This window comes from Acinonyx jubatus, chromosome E2 (assembly GCF_027475565.1).
Source record: "Acinonyx jubatus isolate Ajub_Pintada_27869175 chromosome E2, VMU_Ajub_asm_v1.0, whole genome shotgun sequence".
Classification (NCBI taxonomy): Eukaryota; Metazoa; Chordata; class Mammalia; order Carnivora; family Felidae; genus Acinonyx; species Acinonyx jubatus.
In genome coordinates this window covers 47,935,525-47,956,398 of record NC_069396.1, presented here as the reverse complement: position 1 = coordinate 47,956,398, position 20,874 = coordinate 47,935,525, and the positions used below count along the sequence as shown (strand labels likewise).

General features: G+C 58.6%; 1 protein-coding gene across 2 annotated transcripts in view; it reads left to right on the top strand.

Moving 5' to 3' along the window:
• MEGF8 (multiple EGF like domains 8) overlaps positions 1-20,297 on the top strand; it is a 39,301-nt gene extending 19,004 nt beyond the window's left edge. The window contains exons 20-42 of one of the 2 annotated variants that reach the window (XM_053210375.1): positions 470-669; positions 959-1,169; positions 1,268-1,517; positions 2,050-2,182; positions 4,099-4,346; positions 4,441-4,551; positions 4,723-4,841; positions 5,199-5,406; positions 5,928-6,108; positions 6,647-6,823; positions 7,224-7,364; positions 7,492-7,656; positions 9,264-9,495; positions 10,669-10,792; positions 10,920-11,133; positions 11,257-11,471; positions 15,331-15,538; positions 15,702-15,861; positions 16,175-16,367; positions 16,867-17,037; positions 17,133-17,263; positions 17,782-17,914; positions 18,850-20,297. In XM_053210375.1, the coding sequence (XP_053066350.1) occupies positions 470-669; positions 959-1,169; positions 1,268-1,517; positions 2,050-2,182; positions 4,099-4,346; positions 4,441-4,551; positions 4,723-4,841; positions 5,199-5,406; positions 5,928-6,108; positions 6,647-6,823; positions 7,224-7,364; positions 7,492-7,656; positions 9,264-9,495; positions 10,669-10,792; positions 10,920-11,133; positions 11,257-11,471; positions 15,331-15,538; positions 15,702-15,861; positions 16,175-16,367; positions 16,867-17,037; positions 17,133-17,263; positions 17,782-17,914; positions 18,850-20,118 (5,194 nt within the window). In that variant the 3' untranslated portion in view covers positions 20,119-20,297. The remainder of the gene's footprint in view (positions 1-469; positions 670-958; positions 1,170-1,267; positions 1,518-2,049; positions 2,183-4,098; positions 4,347-4,440; positions 4,552-4,722; positions 4,842-5,198; positions 5,407-5,927; positions 6,109-6,646; positions 6,824-7,223; positions 7,365-7,491; positions 7,657-9,263; positions 9,496-10,668; positions 10,793-10,919; positions 11,134-11,256; positions 11,472-15,330; positions 15,539-15,701; positions 15,862-16,174; positions 16,368-16,866; positions 17,038-17,132; positions 17,264-17,781; positions 17,915-18,849) is intronic. The other variant, XM_053210374.1, reaches the window with a different exon arrangement.
• Positions 20,298-20,874: the final 577 nt, after the last annotated feature.

Here is a 20,874-nt window from a genome sequence, read left to right as displayed (position 1 = left end):
CCAGGGCTGGGGCACGTGGAGATGGAGGGAGGAGGTGATCATGGTGCTGGGGTGCCTCCCTGGAACCAGCATCCCCAGTGAGCCCGGGGTTTTTACCTTGCGGGGTAGGCCCTCATTAGAGTGACAGGGTCCCCAGTGTGACACTAGTTACTGTGGAGACGGGTCATCCATGGACTGCGGGCCATAGTCTTCAGCGTTGCCATGGAAATGGAGGAGGACCAAGTTGAAAGGGGTTTTCACAGAGATCAGATCACCAGTGGTGATACGTGGTTACTATAGAGACAGAAGTTACCACGTGCAATGGGGTTACCTTGGAGACAGGGCCGCCTACGGAGCCCAGGACCGTGGAACAGGCAGTCGCTTGTGATGGCGTTGCCGTGGAGATGATGGGTTGAAATGGGGTGTGTCGGGGGGGGCCTTGGGGGCCGAGGGCCTGCCTAGCCCTTCCGTGCTCCTGCCACGCCCTCAGGTGCTTGGAAGACTGTGGCCACGGTGTGTGCAGCGGCCCCCCTGACTTCACCTGCGTGTGTGACCTGGGCTGGACGTCAGACCTGCCCCCGCCCACGCCCGCCCCAGGACCCCCCGCGCCCCGCTGCTCCCGGGACTGCGGCTGCAACTTCCACAGCCACTGCCGCCGGCGGGGGCCTGGCTTCTGTGATGAGTGCCAGGGTGAGCGGCCACATCCCCACCCCCGGGGCCAGCTCCAGTTTCCTTTCTCTGCCTGGGCTTCTGGGTCTCCTCTCCCAGCTGTGGATCCCCCTGTCCCATTGCCTGCTTCTGACCCCAAACGGTTTCAGTGCCACCCCCCATCCTGGGACTTGGCTATTCCTCCCCAGTCTGGGCCCCTGCTTACCTTCCTTTGAAGCAGCCAGGTGGGGTCAGGGATAGGCTGAGCCAGTTGTCGGGCCCCTCCTGCCCTTGCCCTGACTCTGTGTCCCACCTGCTGGGGCCCCCACAGACTGGACGTGGGGGGAGCACTGCGAACGGTGCCGGCCCGGCAGCTTTGGCAACGCCACGGGCTCGGGCGGCTGCCGGCCCTGCCAGTGCAACGGGCATGGGGACCCGCGCCGCGGCCACTGTGACAACCTCAGCGGGCTCTGCTTCTGTCAGGACCACACCGAAGGTGCCCACTGCCAGCTCTGCTCCCCCGGCTACTATGGGGACCCTCGGTGAGCCAGGGGCCAGCCAGGTGGGCCAGGGTGTGGTTAGGGATGTGGTAGGACAGGGCAAGGCTGGTCTGACGCTGTTCTTTCCTCCGTCTCCCCAGGGCTGGTGGCTCCTGTTTCCGGGAGTGTGGGGGGCGTGCCCTCCTTACCAACGTGTCCTCAGTGGCGCTGGGCTCACGCCGGGTTGGGGGGCTGCTGCCTCCAGGCGGTGGGGCAGCAAGAGCTGGGCCAGGCCTGTCCTATTGCGTGTGGGTTGTCTCAGCCACCGAGGTGCTGCAGCCCTGTGCCCCTGGGACCCTCTGTCCCCCCCTCACCCTCACCTTCTCCCCCGACAGCAGCACCCCCTGCACGGTGAGTGCCGAGTGTGCCAGAGTTCAGGCCCGTGTTTCCCCCACCCAGTCTGAATCCTCAGACAGGCCCTGACCCTACATCCCTTTTTCTTTATCCTTCAAACCCTAAGCTCCCTTCCTCAGACCCCAGACCTTCATTCCTAAGCCCACAGACCCTCCCATTCCCCAGATCACCTCCTACTTCCTGAGCCCCCCGTTCCCCATTCCTCGGTCCAGGCATGGTTAGTATCTGTACAATGTGTGTGTGCCAACTCTGGCCAGTAGGTAGGGGCTGCCAGGAGCTGGGCACCGAGAACGAGGCTCCGTGCAGAGTGCCTGATCCATCGATTAGCCATGTCTGCCGTGAGCTTGGGAGGGGAAGGGTAGCCTCCGTGCCACAGTTTGACAGTCTGCCCAGAAGTTTCAAGCAGCTCGTTTCCCGGTCTCAGATTGCCCTCTCCTTTTGAGCTCCTCCTCCTCCCCAAGCGTCCCCAAGCGTCCCTCTTTCTCAGCCTTACTGTCCTGATCCTTCACTCTGCATCCTTCACTTCCAGCTGAGCTATGTCCTGGCCTTTGATGGATTCCCGCGCTTCCTGGACACTGGTGTCGTCCAGTCGGACCGTAGCCTCATTGCTGCCTTCTGTGGCCAGCGGCGGGACAGGCCTCTCACTGTGCAGGCCCTGTCTGGTATGGTGGCTGGGGAAAGCGGGACCCTGTCCTGGACTATGGAGCCCTTGTCCCTGTACCTTGCTCCCTGAGGTGGGCTCAAGACCCAGCCCACCCTCGGCACTGCCCCTGACTTCCTGGGTGATGCTGTCCCTTGCTACATCTGGGCCTCAGTTTCTTCAGCTGAGAGGCTAATAGGATTGCCCTGGCTGGGCTGCTTCTCTGAGAGAAGGCCCATGTGGGACAAGTCTTTGGGGTATCTTTGGGGTACACAGAATGTGGCTGGCGTGAAGGCCCCTGACTGTCTCCTCAGCCTGGTGGTTCAAAACAGGGCGGGGGTGGGGGAGGATTTTGCCCCTTGGGCCTTTTGGCTAAGTCTGGAGACATTGCGATTGTCACGAGTGCTGCTGGCGTGTCACGGGTGGAGGCCGGAGATACAGCTGTGCCTTCTGCAGCGCACAGGATGGCCCCCACAACCAAGAATTACCAGGCCCGTTACATCAGCAGTGCTGAGAGGTTGGGAAACCGGCCTTGTCTGACGGAGTTGCGCTAAAAATAATTTGTTACCTGTGGCGGCTGAAGGGCCCGAGTTTGGAAATACTTCCTGTTCACGTTGTAAATCGGAGTGGTTCCGGGGCTGGAAGAGAGGGCGGAGTGGTAGTTGGCCTGCTGGGGACTGCACGCGACCCCGGAGCCCTCCACAGAGAGCAACTAGAGCTAGGGGCCCTCGATTTCACTTCACCCAGCAAATGTGTACTGAGCACCTTCCGTGAGCCCCACCCGAGCTGGGTGCCCGGGGCGTACAGCAGGACAAGGGACGCAGGTGGGGAGGAAGAGGGTAACAAACAGCATCAACACATTTTAGTCAGAATAGTGATACCTTTGCTAAGGGATGAGAGGAAGCAGAAAGGAGGCACCTGGCCTGTCTGGAGGGTTGGGGAGGGCTTTTTTTAGAGGTGAGATTTCACTTGAGGCCTGAAGGGGGCGGTGTGGGAGAGGGAGGAGGGTTCTCCAGGCTCTGGCGGCCAGAAGAGCAGGTGCCCAGGCCCGGAGAGGCAGTCTGGGGACCTGCCCTGCTAGAGCACAGAGGGCTGGGAGAGTGGGAGGCCTTGAGGTCAGAGGGCCTATGGCATCTCCACTATTAACATAACTTTATCAAGGCATTATTATTATTATTATTTAAAAAAATGTTTTTAATGTTTATTTATTTTTGAGAGAGAGACAGAGCATGATCAGGGGAGGGGAAGAATCTGAAGCAGGCTCCAGGCTCCGGGCTGCCAGCACAGAGCCCAATGCGAGGCTCAAACCTACGAACCGTAAGATCATGACCCGAGCCGAAGTCGGACGCTCAACTGACTGAGCCACCCAGGCGCCCCTTATTATTATTATTTTAAAGTTTATCTATTTTGAGAAACAAAGGAAGAAAGCGTGCGCATATACAGGGAAGGGGCAGAGAAAGAGAGGGAGAGAGAGAATCTCAAGCAGGCTCCACACTGTCAATGCAGAGCCCAATGCGGGGCTCAAACTCACAAACCGTGAGATCATGACCTGAGCGGAAACCAAGAGTTGGATGCATTAACTGACCAAGCCACCCAGCGCCCTCCCCACCCCCGACATTATTTACACCCATGAGGAATTCCTGCCCCTCTCCCTCACCACTGATCTATTCTGTAAGGAGACTCGGTCTTAGGTCAGAGCTGTAGGGAGCTGTGGAGGGTTCGGAGCTTGCCGGTGATGGGTTTGGGATTGGAATTTGATGAGTTGGATGAGGGAGAGAGTGTGCAGGGTGCAGAACAGCTAAGCATGGCAGTGATTATAAGTTACAAGGAGTGCCTTCCTCCCCTGCCCAGTTACACTGGATTTTCTCTAAACCTGGGGGTAGAGCAGCATCCTGGAGCCCAGCCCTGCCACAAGTCTCTGGCCTTTCTCCCCCACAGGCCTGCTTGTCCTGCACTGGGAGGCCAACGGCTCCTCGTCCTGGGGCTTCAACGCTTCTGTGGGCTCTGCCCGCTGCGGGTCAGGGGGCCCAGGGAGCTGCCCTGTCCCCCAGGAGTGTGTGGCCCAGGATGGGGCCGCAGGTGCTGGACTCTGCCGATGTCCTCAGGGCTGGGCTGGCCCCCACTGCCGCATGGCTCTGTGTCCCGAGAACTGTAACGCCCACAGCGGGGCGGGGACTTGTAACCAGGTATGGGGGGGGGGGCGGGGGTGGACAGGACAAGCCGTGTGGGACAGGGGTGGTGGTCAGGGCTCCCTCTGAGTCCCCGTCTGCTCTTCCCCAGAGCCTGGGTGTGTGCATCTGTGCTGAGGGCTTCGGGGGTCCTGACTGTGCCACGAAGCTGGACGGCGGGCAGCTGGTCTGGGAGACCCTCATGGACAGCCGCCTCTCAGCTGTGAGTTGTGGATGCCACTCCTGCAAGGAGGTGCCACACAGCCTACTTCCTGGATCATTGCCCCCCCCTCCCCCCGCCCAATTCCTGGGACCAGCCCCCAGACCCCACATGCAGCCTGACACTTTATAGTGATGTTGGCCTGACCCCTCCTGTCCCCATCTCCACCCCCAGGACACTGCTAGCCGATTCCTACACCGCTTGGGGCACACCATGGTGGAGGGACCTGATGCCACCTTGTGGATGTTTGGGGGCCTGGGCCTGCCCCAGGGGCTGCTAGGAAACCTGTACAGGTGAGGGATGCCTCCGGGAGGTGGGATACCTGAGTGAGAGAAGGTCACCTGAGGAGATGCTGAGGTGTCTGTCACATAAGAGTCCCTTCGGGGGCAGAAAAAAACCACCTGGTGTAAGACAACAAACAAATCTCTGCAGGCAGACATCCCAAAAGATGATGGGGCACTTGTCACAGGAGGCTCATCTCAGGGTCTGGGATACTGTTTTGGGTGGTGCTACCCCGGGTGGGGGGGATGGTAAGATGATAGGGGGTCACCCTAGAGGATGTTGGGATAACTGTGTGTTGAGGGGGGGGGTCACCCCAGAGGATACTGGGATGACTCAAGTAAGACTTGGATTTTGCACCTTGGCTCCAGGTACTCCGTGAGCGAGCGACGGTGGACACAGATGCTGGCGGGAGCCGAGGATGGGGGCCCGGGCCCCTCCCCTCGCTCCTTCCACGCGGCTGCCTATGTGTCCGCCGGCCGTGGTGCCATGTACCTTCTGGGGGGACTCACGGCCGGGGGTGTCACCCGCGACTTCTGGGTCCTCAACCTCACCACCCTGCAGTGGCGGCAGGAGAAGGTGAGCCCGTCTCCTTTCCTCCAGCCCCCACAGTCCATCTCCAGCAGGGGTGACCAGAGCCGCTCCTGCCGTTTCACCCCCAGAGGACGTAGCTCTCCCCCCGCCCGCCCCTCCGGGCTCCAGCACACGTCCTAAAGTTGAAGTTTACTAGCCATCCTGGGTCACGCTGTATTCCCAACCCAGTCCGTGGCCAAGCGGATGTGATCCTCCTGTCCACTGTGTGGAGCGGGTACATTCAGCCCCACACAGCCAGAGTGAGAGAGAAGAGCAAGGGCTTCCAGAAGAAACACAAGGCTGCCCCTGCCTGCGTCAGTGACCCCCAGCAGGCAGAAATGACTCGATGCCCATGCACACCTGCTGGGACCAGGCTGGGCATGTTGGAAGCTTGGGGTCTGACCGGCTCTGGGCAGCTCATCACCTCCTTAGCAGCTCAAGGGGGGTGTCAGGAGTTCTGAGTCTTCTACCTGCAAGATTACCCCTGACCCCCTGCTCCCTGGTGACCTCTCCCCTGTGTCCCCCAGGTTCCTCAGACTGTGGACTTGCCAGCAGTTGCCGGTCACACCCTAACTGCCCGCCGCGGCCTGTCCCTGCTCCTGGTGGGCGGTTATTCCCCCGAAAATGGCTTCAACCAGCAGCTGTTTGAGTACCAGCTGGTGACTGGCACCTGGGTGTCCGGAGCCCAGAGCGGGACACCCCCCACAGGTCAGGCTGGGGACAGGGAGGGCACAGCACCTTGGACGCCTGGCCATCCAGGGCTCTGTGTAGGCTCTCTGTCCACTGCCACACCCTATGGTCACTGTCCCTTATAGCTGGTTGTCTCCCTGTCTTCCCCCCCACGCCCACCAGATTCTCAGGAGACCACCTCTTGGGAAGTTCAGTCTCTCTCTTTAGTCCATGATAAGCTGCCCACCTTCTGCCCCATGACACTGGGCCACCATGTTCCTCTCCCAGGGCCTAGATCACCGCCCCTCAGGTATTCTTTTCCTATCTCTCTTCTTCCATTCTTTGATCACTGCCCTCCAGGACATCCAGGTACCCCGTGTCCCTGTCTTCTCTTGCCCAGGGTCTCTAGTGGTTGTCCTTTCAAGCCGAAGGGGGAAGGAGGGGTTGAGAAGAGCTCCTAGGTGGTGTGGTCACAGGAAGGGGAGCCCAGGGAGGTGTGGCAGGGGGCGTTCCTAATCACCAGCCCTTCCCCCCAGTCTCTGCTTACTCATCCCTCCCCCCCCCCCGCCCCCGCCAGGTCTCTATGGTCATTCTGCCGTGTACCACGAGGCCACTGACTCCCTCTACGTGTTTGGGGGTTTCCGCTTCCACGTGGAGCTGGCAGCCCCGTCCCCTGAGCTCTACTCCCTGCACTGTCCTGACCGCACCTGGAGCCTGCTGGCCCCTTCCCAGGGGGCAAAGGTCAGGAAAAGAGGTGTACACAGCTGGGTGTAGGGGGGCAGGAAGGAGGGCCCTCCCTTTCCAGTCCCCTAGACTGGCCTGTGGCACCCCACGTCTCCCTTTCTCCCATCACTCACTGGGAGGGAAGAATCCTAGACCAGGAGGTCAGAGGCCTGGGTTCTGCTCCAGCTCTGCCCCTCTCTTGGTGTAGCCCTGGCAGGTCCCTCTACTTCCCAGCCTCCCCATCCAAAAAATCTGGGACTGAGGCTACTTGAACCTCCTGCATTCAAGGCCAAAGGAGATAGTATGTGGGAGAAGGCGGACCCTGGATGTGCTGGTTAGAGACAACTGAGTGTTCCATCCGCAAACATATTTCCAAGCCCTTTTTGGGGCCTTAGCCTCACCCCCAGGGTGCCCCCAGCCCAGCTGGCAAGGTCACACAAGAAATGTGGGATTCATCTCAAGCAGCCAGTGCCAGGTTCCCGGGGAACAGGGCATGGGGGTTCGGGGAGTTCGGGGAAGGGAGATGGCCCTGGGGGCTGCTCTGAAGAGTGAGGGAGGTTTCCTGGAGGAAGGAGCTGAGATTTGAAGGAGATTAGGGGTTGGGTGGGCTGCTGGGGGCTGAGGTATGGGGTTCAGGGTGGCAGGTGGGCTGAGAGGGAGCGTGAAGAGCAGAGGAGTGTGGGCTCTGACCAGCCATCCTGCGGGTGTCATCCCAACAGCCACGCCCCCGGCTTTTCCATGCCGCAGCCCTGCTAGGGGACACCATGGTGGTCCTTGGGGGGCGCTCGGACCCTGATGAGTTCAGCAGTGACATTCTACTCTACCAGGTCAACTGCAACGCCTGGCTCTTGCCCGACCTCACCCGTAAGTCCAGTGCTCTCCCTGGGAGGCCCGGGGACATCCTGGAGGGGTCCCGGCCCTGTCCTGGGAGCCTCGTCATCCAGGGTCACTTGGGCCCCTTCAGACCCACCGGCAAAGCCTCTTTCCCCTCTATCATCTAAACACCCATGGAGAGGCGCCTGGGCGGCTCAATGGGTTAAGGGTCCAACTTTGGCTCAGGTCATGATGTCACAGTCCATGAGTTCGAGCCCTGCATTGTGCTGTCAGCACAGAGCCTGGAGCCTGTTTTGAATTCTGTGTCTCCCTCTCTCTCTGCCCCTTCTCTACTCGCACTTTGTCTCTCTCTCTCTCTCTCTCTCTCAAAAATAAATAAACATTAAAAATAATAATAATAATAAATAAACACCCATAGAGATGCCCACCTTTCTTTTCTTAGAAAGTTTGTATTTTTTATTATGATTATAAAAGTAATAATATTCATTGTATGTAATTAGCGAAATGAGAAGAAAAAGATCCCACAGAATCCCACTCTCTGGAGATGGTACTATTATATGTGGGTGGGGGGGCTCTGCTGTTCAGAGGCTGGAAAGGGGCTGGTACCTTGCCTTTCTATTTCACTTAAAGTGGTATGTATGTAAGTGTATATAACTGTGTATGCTTCTGGGCCTTCCTCCCTTTTCTTTTTGCTTCTTTCTTTGACTCTCTGTCTCTAATTCCCTTTTACTCTTTTTTTTACAAATTTATTTTCTTTTAATGTTTATTTATTTTTGAGAGAGAGACAGAGACAGAGCATGAGTGGGGCAGGGGCAGAGAGAGAAGGAGACAGAATCCGAAGCAGGCTCCAGGCTCTGAGCTGTCAGCACAGCCCGATGTGGGGCTCGAACTCATGAACTCGAACTCATGAACTTGAACTCGAACTCATGAGATCATGACCTGAGCTGAAACTGAGCCATCCAGGCGCCCCATCTAATTCTCTGTGACTGCCTCTCTCTCTCTCTTTCTTTCTTTCTTTTTTTTTTTTTTTCTGGAGGATTTAAAAAACTTGAGGTGAAATTCACATAAGGAAATTAACCATCATAAAATTAACAATGCTGTGGTGTCTGGTACCTTCACGATGTTGTGCAACCACTGCCTCTGTCCGGTTCCAAAACCTTTGTCTCCATTCTCATTCCATTCATTCTTTCTGTTTCCTTTTTCTGTTTGTCTCTCCCTCTCTCTCTCTCTCTTTTTTTTTTTTAATGTTTATTTATTTTTGAGACAGAGACAGAGCATGAACAGGGGAGGGGCAGAGAGAGAGGGAGACACAGAATCTGAAACAGGCTCCAGGCTCTGAGCTGTCAGCACAGAGCCCGACGCGGGGCTCGAACTCACGGACCATGAGATCACGACCGGAGCCGAAGTCGGACGCTTAACCGACCAAGCCACCCAGGCGCTCCTGTCTCTCCCTCTCTTTTGTCTTGCTGTCTGTGTCCGATTCTCTTGCCCTGCCTGGCCTTATGTATCTTGTCTGTCTTTCCCGGTCCGTCTCTGCTCTCCTTAGCCTGTTGCTCCGTTCAGCGTCCCCCTCTGACTGGGATCTTTATGAGGCTCTCTTCTCTGACGATCTCTTTGAACATTCTGTCTTTTGCCAGGCCCAGCCTCTGTGGGACCCCCAATGGAGGAGTCTGTGGCCCATGCCGTGGCGGCAGTAGGAGGCCGCCTGTACATCTCAGGTGGCTTCGGGGGAGTGGCCCTGGGCCGCCTGCTGGCCCTGACCCTGCCCCCTGACCCCTGCCGCCTGCTGCCCTCACCTGAAGCTTGTAACCAGTCTGGGGCCTGCACCTGGTGCCATGGGGCCTGCTTGTCCGGAGACCAGGCTCATAGGTAACCATGGTGACTGAACATCACACGGGGGCGTGGTACAGGTGCCCTCCAAAAGGGGTCTGTGCCAGGCCAGGCTTGGGGGGAGGCCATAGAAGGGTACTGTCTGGTTGGGATATCAGCTCACATGGGAAAATGGGTGACTTCATCACAGGGTCGTGCTGGGGCACCCGCAAGTGAGAAGCCCTGCTTGGGGGCTGGGGTATCATCCACGAATGTTTCCTGGAGTAGCTGGGTCTGAACTGGCTCCTAAAGGACCAGTAGAGGTTCAGAAGTGGGACTGTGCCTGGTGTATTTTAGAGCCCGTCTATGTTGGGGGGAAATGAGACTGGAAGTGTGGGTGGGGATATCTCAGAAAGTGCTTCCTGTGCCTGGCTGTGGCGCTGGGCTCCAGCCAGGTCCACGGATTCCTCATCTGTAGTTTGGACTCCAGACATCTCAGGAAGCTGAAAGAGCTGTCCCAGGTTCAGCACAAACTCTTTTGGCTCCGCAATTATCCTGGACTGGTATGGGACTACTAACGGGCTTGGCTTGGCTCATTAAATATGTCACCATGTTTACTACTAAATTATTAAAGGGTTTGATTTATGGGGTGTTTCCCAGACTCCACTAGGAGTGCTATGTGGCAGTGGGTACACCTACTGCTTTTCTAAAATCTGGAAAGTTCTGAAATATGTGCACCTTCAGGGATTCGGGGTAAGGGATTATGAACCTCCCCTGTGGGTGATGGGGAGCCAGGGAAGGTTGAGCAGGGGAGGGCAGCAACAGGCCTGGGCACAAAGCCCTGGGACTATTGGGAAGGAGAGAGTGGTGAAGGAGGCTGTCGGTGGAGGCCCTGGAGGAGGCCAAGGAGGAGGAGGAGGCTGGGGTGAGAGGGAGAAGCCTGGGCTGGGCAAGGGGCTGCAGGGGTGGAGACAGGGGGACGCCTTGGTGACTGGAGGGGCAGGAAGGTGTGGGGTATTGTCCAGTATCTCTGGCTGGGGTGATGGGGACGTGAGACCGTTGCCAAGTAGGATGGGAGAGGAGCAGGTTGGGAGGCCTGTGCTGAGTCCAGTTTGGGGTGCACGTTGGGGGGCCTGCAGGACGATGTCTAGGAAGCACCAGGAAGTAGCAAGGGCAGGAGGAGGAGGGATGGGGTCTGGCTGGTGTGGTGAACCAGGCCTCATGTCTCCCCAGGCTGGGCTGTGGGGGCCCCCCATGTTCCCCAATGCCTCGCTCTCCGGAGGAATGTCGACGTCTCCGGACCTGCAGTGAGTGCCTGGCCCGCCACCCCCGGACCCTGCAGCCTGGAGATGGAGAGGTGAATGGCGGGGGCGATGGGTTGGGAGCATCTCAGGAGCTTCAGCTGAGGTTGGGTGGGAAGAGCCAGGTCATGAGGGGTGCTGGGGGACCCTGAGGACCCCACGGAGCCCATGCTCCTCCACCAGGCATCTGCCCCCCGCTGTAAGTGGTGTACCAACTGCCCCGAGGGCGCCTGCATCGGGCGGAATGGGTCCTGCACCTCAGAGAATGACTGTCGGATCAACCAGCGAGAGGTCTTCTGGGCCGGGAACTGCTCAGAGGCTGTATGTGGGGCCGCTGACTGTGAGCAGTGCACCCGGGAGGGCAAGTGCATGTGGACGAGGCAGTTCAAGAGGACAGGTGAGGCCCGCTCGGTCCCCTGGAGGAGCGTGTGGGGGCCTGGACCCCTGGGCCCAAGGAAGGGAGGGAGAGGGCGGGGAGGGGAGGGGGGACCAGTTCTAATTCCTGTGCCGCTAACCCCAGGGGAGACCCGCCGCATCCTCTCGGTGCAGCCCACCTATGACTGGACCTGCTTCAGCCACTCTCTGCTGAATGTGTCCCCAATGCCGGTGGAGTCATCGCCCCCCCTACCCTGCCCCACTCCCTGTCACCTCCTGCCCAACTGCACCTCCTGCCTGGACTCCAAAGGTGCGGATGGGGGCTGGCAGCACTGTGTCTGGAGCAGCAGCCTCCAACAGGTACTGCACTGGCTGGGTGTCGGTGGATGGGGGGTGGGGGGGCTCCCTGCCCTGCACCTCCTCCTCTGTCCTGCTTCCTCCTCTGTTTCCCAGCTCTGGTTCTCCCGTGGCACTTTCCCTGTCCAGCTACTTTCTCTTCTCTCCTACCAGCACCTCTTTCTTCCCTCCTGGCCTTGTGAACTTCCCTGTCGTGTCTGCTTAGGCACTGCCACCCGACCTTCCGGACTACCCAGCTGGGTTCATGCTCCTCCCTGACCTTCCTGTGACTTCTGATTCCATCTGTCCTCTCCCTCCTAAACTTCTGCACTTCCTTCCTCCATCTCTCGCTCTCTGCTTTTGGAACTTCTGGTTGTAAGAAGCAGAAACACCCTAGAGCCGGTTTTATTATAATGAATTGGGGTAGAAAGTGCTGTTCCATCCTTCTCGGGCCGCAGGGTCTCCGCTCTTCTCTGGGTGCCTCTATCCCCTGGTTTCTCTTGGCTAGATCATCAACACACACGGCCTCAAATGGCAGCCCTTGGCCTTTAGTCTATGTGACTTTCTAATTCTCGAGATGACAGTTATCTCTGTGCTTATCGGTTAGCTCACATTCTCAAGGGGAGATTTCGACTCAGCTCATGAGTGAGATGTCCAGCCTTGGTCCAGTGAGACGTGGCCAGGGAGGGGTAGGAGCACACGATTCCGACACGGCAGTTCAGACCTACCCCTCATTTTGGCTGTGGGCTGGGGAGGTGATTCTTTGTGGGCGTGGTCTGGGCAGGCATTTACTTGCCGGTGACAATCTGCCCCTTGAACGGCTCATGGCTCTCTCTTGGAGTCCACTCCAGAGATGCGTCTTTGGTCATCACATTGGCAGACACAAGTCCTTCAAGCCCCAACCCCACCCCAGGGGGAAGACAAGAAAGATTCACCTCTGGCGGTCACATCCAGAAGCAGTGTCATTGGGCCAGAGTTCTGGGTCTCTTGTTCCCAGTGATGGCCACTTCTTATTCACCTTTATTGTGGAACAGCCAACCCATGTGTGACCACTCACCATCTCACAACCCATGAGTCTACATGAATCTTCAGTAAAATAGACCCACTGGGGTGTATTCTAACACCAACAGCCCCTTCTCCAATTCTCCAGACACCAACTGGGTGTCTAACACCTCAGTTCACTCCTGACACCGTCTACCTAGAGTTGGAGTCAGATCCTACAAAGTTAAAGAGCTCAGTCCCACAAGCCTGCCGACCTCAGACCACCCATACTTCTGACCAGCCAGCTATAAATCAGGGGTTTTTCCACCCCCTCTGCAGGCTCAAAAATTTGCTAGAATGGCTCAAAGAAGAAACAGTTTCTTATGAATACCAGTTTACTTTAAAGGCTACAACTCAGGGGCACCTGGGTGGCTCAGTCAGTTAAGCATCCGACTCTTCGTTTCGGCTCAGGTCATGATCTCACAGTTTGTGGGCTTGAGCCCCATGTCTGGCTCTTTGCTGACAGTAAGGAGCTTGCTTGGGATTCTCTGTCTCCCCCTCTCTCTCTGCCCTTCCCCCGCTTGCTCTCGATCTCTCTCTCTCTCTCTCTCAAAAAAATAGATAAATAAACTTAAAAAAATGTTTTTAAGGCTACAATTCAGAGCCAAGTGGAAGAGACAAATATGGCAAGGTATGGGGTGGCCATGCAAAGCTTCCGTGCCCTCTCCGGGCACACAATGCTTGCAATAGGGGAGCTTTCCGAATCTCCTCTCTCTTGAGTTTTTATAGACTCCAACTCCACCCCCATCTCACTGGGGGGGGGGGGGGAGCGGGCTGCAAGCGCCCCTCCCACCTCTGGTCCTTCTGGTGACTCCCTCCATTTTCAGCATAAACTCAGGTGTGAAATCAGCTTCTTATGAATAACAAAAGACATTCCAGCATTCAGGAAGAACCGGGACACGGGGAGGATATATTCTTGTGTTACATCACAGCATCCCATAGGCAGGTTGTATAAATTAAATGGGAGAGTGTATTTTAGAACACAGGGCCATGCTTGCCGTTCGGTAAAAACTCTGTAATGCTTCAAGTTCTGCCCACTGGGAGGATTCCCAGCCTCCCCTATCCGGGACACACCCACAGGGTCACCACAGTAGGGTGGGTGTCCTCCATGTGACCCTGCAGTGTGCGTCTCTAACACACGGAGGCCTCATCCCCAAGCCTGGGGGCTTTCTGGTGATACAAGCTTTTCCCTAGTATTGTTGAGGGTCTCATCATTTGTCTTTGTGGGAACCCCAGGGACCGGAAGGCAACGCCAGAGAGCCTGTTGCCAGGCACTTGCTGCTCCCCTGGCCCCTCTATGCTGCTCAGGGAGTGAGGAGGGGCTGGGTTGGAGGCGGGAGGAGGCTGTGGGGCGGGAGACTCCAGCACAGACTCTGGGCGTCGCCCGTAGATGCAAGAGTACTTCCGCCAGATCTTCGGATTTCTGTGAAATCTCCTAGCTCTAAAGTGTTGGCTTAGGCTTTTAAAAACCACCACTGCGCAGACCAGACATCACAGATGTACAGACCAGACCCGTAAGAGATGGGCAGACCAGACCCGTTATGATTTGGCTCAAGGGCAGCTGTCTGTGAACCATCGGGCATCGTTCTCTTGAATGACTTTGGCTTCAGAGCCTGGGACAGGCAAGAGGGCTCTCTTCCCTGGCTTCTCTTCATCACATTCTTTATCGAGCCCCTTCCTCGTGCCAGGCACTTTGCTAGGTTGTGGGCCTGTGTCAACATGAGCTAGAATCCTGCTCTCCGAACTTACATTCCTACGTCTCTTCCAGGAGTGCAGGATACGCAGTTTATGGTGTTGGGCAGCATTGCATATGGCCATTAGGGAGGTTACCGCAAAGAACGCTGGGCAGACTTGAGACTTGGTCTCCCCCTCCCACCCCCCAGATTGCCCCACCATCTGCCAAGGGGTGCACTACATTTAGATCTGGAAGCCTAGCTCTGGCAGTTCGGCAAGGCTCAGCTCACTGCTGGCGGTAACCCTCAGAGCTTCGGCCACAGCAACCAGGGTGTCTATTTCAGGATTATATGGTTGCTAATTGCTGTCAGACAGCCCAGACTAATCTCTGCTGTCTTATACTTAAGGCCCGAGCAGTGGATAAAATACTCTTACACACCAAGAGTCTGACCCCTGCTGGGTGCCTTGTCTGGGTCCCAGGACGTGATAAGTGATGGCGTACGAACTCCTGTGCAGCCCCTGACCGCAGACTCAGCTTCCCAGCCTAGGGTGGGAGGACCCTCTTGCCCCAGCAGCTGGGTCCACATTTTTCTAAGCGACCGTGGCTTGTAACTCCCCGCCTCCCGTCACTAGTTTCTATCTCCACTTGGGATTGTTGCCTTCCTTGGTTGTAAGAAACAGCCATGTCCACTAAGCCGGGTGGGTAGACTGCCGCGGCCAATCACACTAACACAGTGGTACCTCTTGGAGCCCAGGGTGGAAAATGCAGCCAAGGCCGTATTGGAGACGGAGCCTGGAAAGCTGCCCACCCCGGCTTTGGGTGTGTGGTCCTCGTCAGTGCTTCCTTCTGCATCTGCTCTGTTTTCCTGCCCCTCTGGTCTCTTCATTTGCTGTGATTTGCTCATTCAAATGTCCCTGCCAGCCCCAGTCTCCAGAATCTTCTAGTTTCAAGGTTGCCCCTAGCCTGACTTCCTGTGTGGACTCCTAGTTGCAAATGCTTGACGGGAACAATGTGATGACGTCAGCTGGTGTCCGCTTTGGTCCATCGACTGTGGCCGGAGAGGGGCGAGAGCTCTGAGGAAGGGGTGTAGTTGGGGAGGATACCCAGGATGTGTTTGGTCCTCTTTCTCACCCCCACCTCATTTCTCATTTCCCCTCCCCCATACAGTGTCTGAGCCCCTCCTACCTGCCCCTGCGATGTATGGCCGGAGGCTGTGGGCGGCTGCTCCGGGGACCCGAGAGCTGCTCCCTGGGCTGTGCTCAGGCGACCCAGTGCGCCCTGTGCCTGCGGCGCCCCCACTGTGGCTGGTGTGCCTGGGGGAGCCAAGATGGGGGTGGCCGCTGCCTGGAGGGTGGACTCAGCGGTCCCCGTGACGGTGAGATGGGTTAGGACGTGGGGTGAGGGGGACTGACCCTTGGCTGGGGGTCTGGCACAGAGAACGTGGGGGGCGCTGGAGGCTGTCTCAGAGGTGGGGATCAGGGACAGGTGGAGCGAGGGCCTGGGTGGCACCCAGGTGAAGCTCTGTATCCCCGGGCCAGGGCTGACATGCGGGCGACCTGGGGCCTCCTGGGCCTTCCTGTCCTGTCCCCCTGAAGACGAGTGTGCAAATGGACATCACGACTGCAATGAGACACAGAACTGCCACGACCGGCCACACGGTTACGAGTGCAGCTGCAAGGCGGGCTACACCATGGACAAGTGAGGGGGCGAGGGCGGTGGCCCAGGCACCTGTGGGGTGGGAGCAGCAGAGGGTGAGGCAGGAACCAGAGTGGGCGTGAGGTGGTGGGACTCATCTGGGACGCGGTGAAGTTGGGGGCTCAGTCGTGGAGGGGAGGCGTTGGTGAGTTAAATGGGGCACCCTGGGAAGAGGGTGGCAGGCTGGACCCTGGATGAGGACCATGGAACAGACCAGGCGTGAGCAACCGGTTGAGGGCAGTGTAGTGGGTATTGGGCCGGCGGGAGCCACGAAGCCCCCTGCTCCGCCCGGACCCTCTGCCCTCCGCCCCTGCAGCATGACTGGGCTGTGCCGCCCGGTGTGCGCCCAGGGCTGCGTGAATGGTTCATGTGTGGAGCCCGACCACTGCCGCTGCCACTTCGGCTTTGTTGGCCGCAACTGCTCCACAGAGTGTCGCTGCAACCGCCACAGCGAATGCGCGGGTGTGGGCGCCCGTGACCATTGCCTGCTGTGCCGCAACCACACCAAGGTGGGCCTCCCGGGGTCTCAGGCCCTCCCCCCAGGGACAGGGCCTTCTCTGCCTTCAGCTCTCGCTCAGGCATCTTGAGCCTCTTCCCAAGCCCTGATAAGCCGGGCCCAGGGAGGAGGAGGCCTAGCCCTAACCCAGGGAGGTGTGAGGAGATTCTGGGGACGCTGTCTGAATTTGTGTCAGAGAGGGGCTACCCCAGCATCGTGGACAGAGTCAGTGCTGGGCTGGCGAGGCTGGTCACGTGCAGGAGGATTTAGGATGGTGTAGAGAAGGGCTTTCTGAGCTCCCCACTGCGGGCTGGAGGGGCACGAACTCAGCCACCCTCCACCCTGTCACGGGAGGTGTGCAAGTGAAGGCAGGCGGCTAAGTCGCAGAAAGGCTGGGATTGCCCCAACCGAGTGCCTGAGCCCCTGCTGCACCCTCATGGTGCTCTCAGAGTGTCTCCCCCCCCGCCCCCCAACTGATCACCAACTCTGACCACCCTGTCGCTGGTTTCCAGGGCAGCCACTGTGAGCAGTGCCTCCCTCTGTTCGTGGGCTCGGCTGTGGGGGGCGGGACCTGCCGGCCCTGCCACGCCTTCTGTCGTGGCAATAGCCACGTCTGCGTCTCCAGGAAGGAGCTCGAAATGGCCAGGAAGGAACCAGAGAAGTACTCGCTGGATCCAGAGGAGGTAAAAAGGCTGGAGTCCAGGGCTTCTGGGCCAGGTCTCGGGGAGGAGGGGGTAGTCCAGGCCTTTTGGTGATCACTCTGTCTGTCTTTGGTCAGATTGAAAACTGGGTGACAGAGGGGCCTAGTGAAGACGAGGCTGTGTGTGTGAACTGCCAGAATAACAGTTATGGGGACAAATGCGAGAGCTGCCTGCACGGCTACTTCCTCCTGGATGGGAAGTGTACCAAGTGAGAAGAAGGGGGGCCTGGGACCCTTGCCCTGCTCACTGGGAATAGCTCTGGGAGCCAGACTCCCCTCCCCAGTTCTCCGCCCTCAATCAGAAGCGGACGATATCCTCAGGGAGGCCCCAGGCTGAGGCAGCGTTGGGGGCGACGAGCCAGACCCAGGTGGGAGACCCCTGGCCTCAGAGGCCAGTGTTGACACGCAGGCCAGGCCGCAGAGCACCGCCCCGTGGAGACTGGCAGGCAGAGAGAGAGCTGCCGAGGGTGAGGCCTCAGGACAGCCTCCCGTTCCAGCCCTTCCTTCTGAATGGTCAGCAGACTCTGGAGTCATTCCAACCTGGCTCCAAATCCTGGCCTTGCCACTTACTGGCTCTGTGGCCTTGGGCAAATGGCTTGACCATTTGTGAGCCCCCGTCTCCTCTCCTGGCCTGTGGCTCACATCGGAGCTCACGTAGGCAGCATCCAGCCTGGATCCCGGTAGGTCAGGGGAGCCCCCTGACCCCTGTCTTCTCCCCCTTCCTCAGATGCCAGTGCAACGGCCATGCAGATACATGTAACGAGCAGGACGGGACGGGCTGCCCGTGTCAGAACAATACAGAGACGGGCACGTGCCAGGGTAGCTCGCCCAGTGACCGCCGAGACTGCTACAAGTACCAGGTGCGGCTGGAGAAGCGAGTTGCAGATAAGCCAAGGGCCCCGCGCCCTCAGAGGTCCACTCACTCATTCAACACATATTTACTGAGCACCTGACAGTTGGGATGAGTGTGCCAGGCAGTGTGTGAGGCATTAGGACGCAGCGGGGAACAAAACGGGCAAGAGGTTCTGTCCTCAGGAAATTTACTTTCCCGTTAAGGAGTCCAGCGACAAACAAATGAAGAAGTCGGATGCACAGTATGTTAGCAATGAGCAGTAAGGAGAAAGGAGGGCCAGTGTTGTGGAGTGGGAATAGTAGATACGATGACCAAGGAAAGCCTTCGTGAGAAGGTGACACTTGAGAAAAGACCTGATGGAAGTCAGGACAGGCAGATATGGGGATTGTGGGTGAGTAGAGAGTCAGCCAGGCAATAGATCACCCAGTGCAAAGGCCCTGAGGTAGGACGTACCTAACGTCCTACGGAAACAGCAAGGCTGGCAGGTGAGGCTGGCCCAGCCCCGTGCTGTGCCCGTGGCTTCGGCAGTCCCATGAGCGAGCTCTGTTTACTGCCTGTGTAAGGAGGAAGGATCTCAAATTCAGCGAGGTCAAGTCATTAGTCTGAGGCCACACAGGCAGTGAGGGGGTAGAGCCAGGTTCAGCAGAGCTCTTCATCGCTGTGCCTCAGAGTTCCAGAGGCCTCCACATCAGGGTGCTGTGGTCATGGGGTGACACCAGGGACAGCAGTGCTAGAGTGTAGGGTCCTGGTGGCCTCCACACTGTGTCGGGGAGGTGTGGGGGCAAGGGGAGCAGTCACAAGGAAGCTGCTGGGGACTGAGAGAGCCTGGGGCAGTGACTGCTCACCAGTTGGTACTGAACGTCAGTACTGCGTGGAGGGTGGCCAGGCACCGAGCCAGCCCTGACTGCCACCCACCCCCCCACCCCCACCGCTTGCCCGCAGTGCGCCAAGTGCCGGGAGTCCTTCCACGGGAGCCCGCTGGGCGGCCAGCAGTGTTACCGCCTCATTTCCGTGGAGCAGGAGTGCTGCCTGGACCCCACGTCCCAGACCAACTGCTTCCATGAACCCAAGCGCCGGGCTCTGGGCCCCGGCCGCACTGTCCTCTTTGGCGTGCAGCCCAAGTTTACCAACGTGGACATCCGCCTGACGCTGGATGTGACCTTCGGTGCTGTGGACCTCTATGTCTCCACCTCCTACGACACCTTCGTGGTCCGTGTGGCCCCTGACACGGGCGTCCACACCGTGCATATCCAGCCACCTCCACCCCCACCGCCTCCCCCACCCCCTGCCGACGGCGGACCCCGGGGGGCCGGGGATCCAGGAGGACCCGGGGCCGGGAGCGGGCCAGGTGCCCCGGCGGAGCCCAGGGTGCGGGAGGTGTGGCCACGGGGCCTGATCACCTACGTGACTGTGACAGAGCCGTCGGCCGTGCTCGTGGTTCGTGGTGTGCGGGACCGGCTGGTCATCACCTACCCGCACGAGCACCATGCCCTCAAGTCCAGCCGCTTTTACCTACTCCTGCTGGGCGTGGGGGACCCGAGCGGGCCCGGCGCCAATGGTTCAGCTGACTCTCAGGGCCTGCTCTTCTTCCGGCAGGACCAGGCTCACATCGACCTATTTGTCTTCTTCTCCGTCTTCTTCTCCTGCTTCTTTCTCTTCCTCTCACTCTGCGTGCTCCTCTGGAAGGCCAAGCAGGCCCTGGACCAGCGGCAGGAACAGCGCCGGCATCTGCAAGAGATGACCAAGATGGCCAGCCGCCCCTTTGCCAAGGTCACCGTCTGCTTCCCGCCTGACCCTGCCGCCCCGGCCCCTGCCTGGAAGCCGGCTGGGCTCCCACCGCCCACCTTCCGCCGTTCGGAACCCTTCTTGGCACCCCTGCTGCTGACGGGGGCCGGGGGGCCCTGGGGACCTGTGGGAGGAGGCTGCTGCCCGCCCGCCGTCCCGGCCACCACTGCCGGCCTGCGAGCCGGGCCCATCACCCTTGAACCCACTGAAGATGGCATGGCCGGTGTGGCCACTCTGCTGCTCCAGCTGCCCGGAGGACCCCAAGCACCCAACGGCGCCTGCCTAGGGTCGGCCCTCGTCACGCTGCGGCACAGGCTGCACGAATACTGTGGGGGTGGTGGGGGTGCTGGGGGCAGTGGGCACGGGGCTGGCGCAGGCCGGAAGGGACTGTTGAGCCAGGACAATCTCACCAGCATGTCCCTCTGACCCACGGTGTGGTCCTCAGCCACAGCGACTGAGTACCCTGATAACGCCACCCTGGATTCAGGGCTCCTCCACTTGGCGGCCCCTGGACACCGTGTCCTCAGAGACCTCTGGCTCCCTTTCCCCGGGGCTCCCCAGACAGGGCATTTGACGTTCTGCATTCAACAATTATTTATTGAATACTTACTGTATGCCAGGCACTGTTGAAGTCACTGGGCAAAGCAGGAACTGAGACAGACGAGTTCCCTGATCTCGTGGGACTTAGGTTCCAGTGGAGGGAGACAATCAGTGTGCACCAGTGCCTGTGCACACACATGCGCGCGCACACGCACACACACACATACAAAGGCGAGGAAGGTCATTTCCGGGAGAGAGAAGTGCCATGAGGGATCAATAGGATGTGGCTGTGAGGGACTTCGAGGTAGAGTCTGTTGGGCATTCCGAGAAGCTAGGCCTAAAGCCTGAGAAGGAACTGGCCGTGGGGAAAGCTTCAGAAAGTGGGTCTCAGGCAGAGGGAGCTGTAAGGACAAGGCCCTGAGGTGGGGACCCGCTTGCTTCATTGGAAGGATCAGAAAGGGCCAGCATGACCCAGACCGCGTGTGAAGAGATGAGTTGGGAGACAGCAATGGGATCACCCAGGGCTGTGTGGGTCCCAGATAGGGTTTTGAATTTTATTCTCGGGGAAAGCCAAGGGACAGTTTCATAAGGATCCGAGGTATGTATTCGAGAGGTCACTCAGCTGTGGTGTGGAGGATGGTT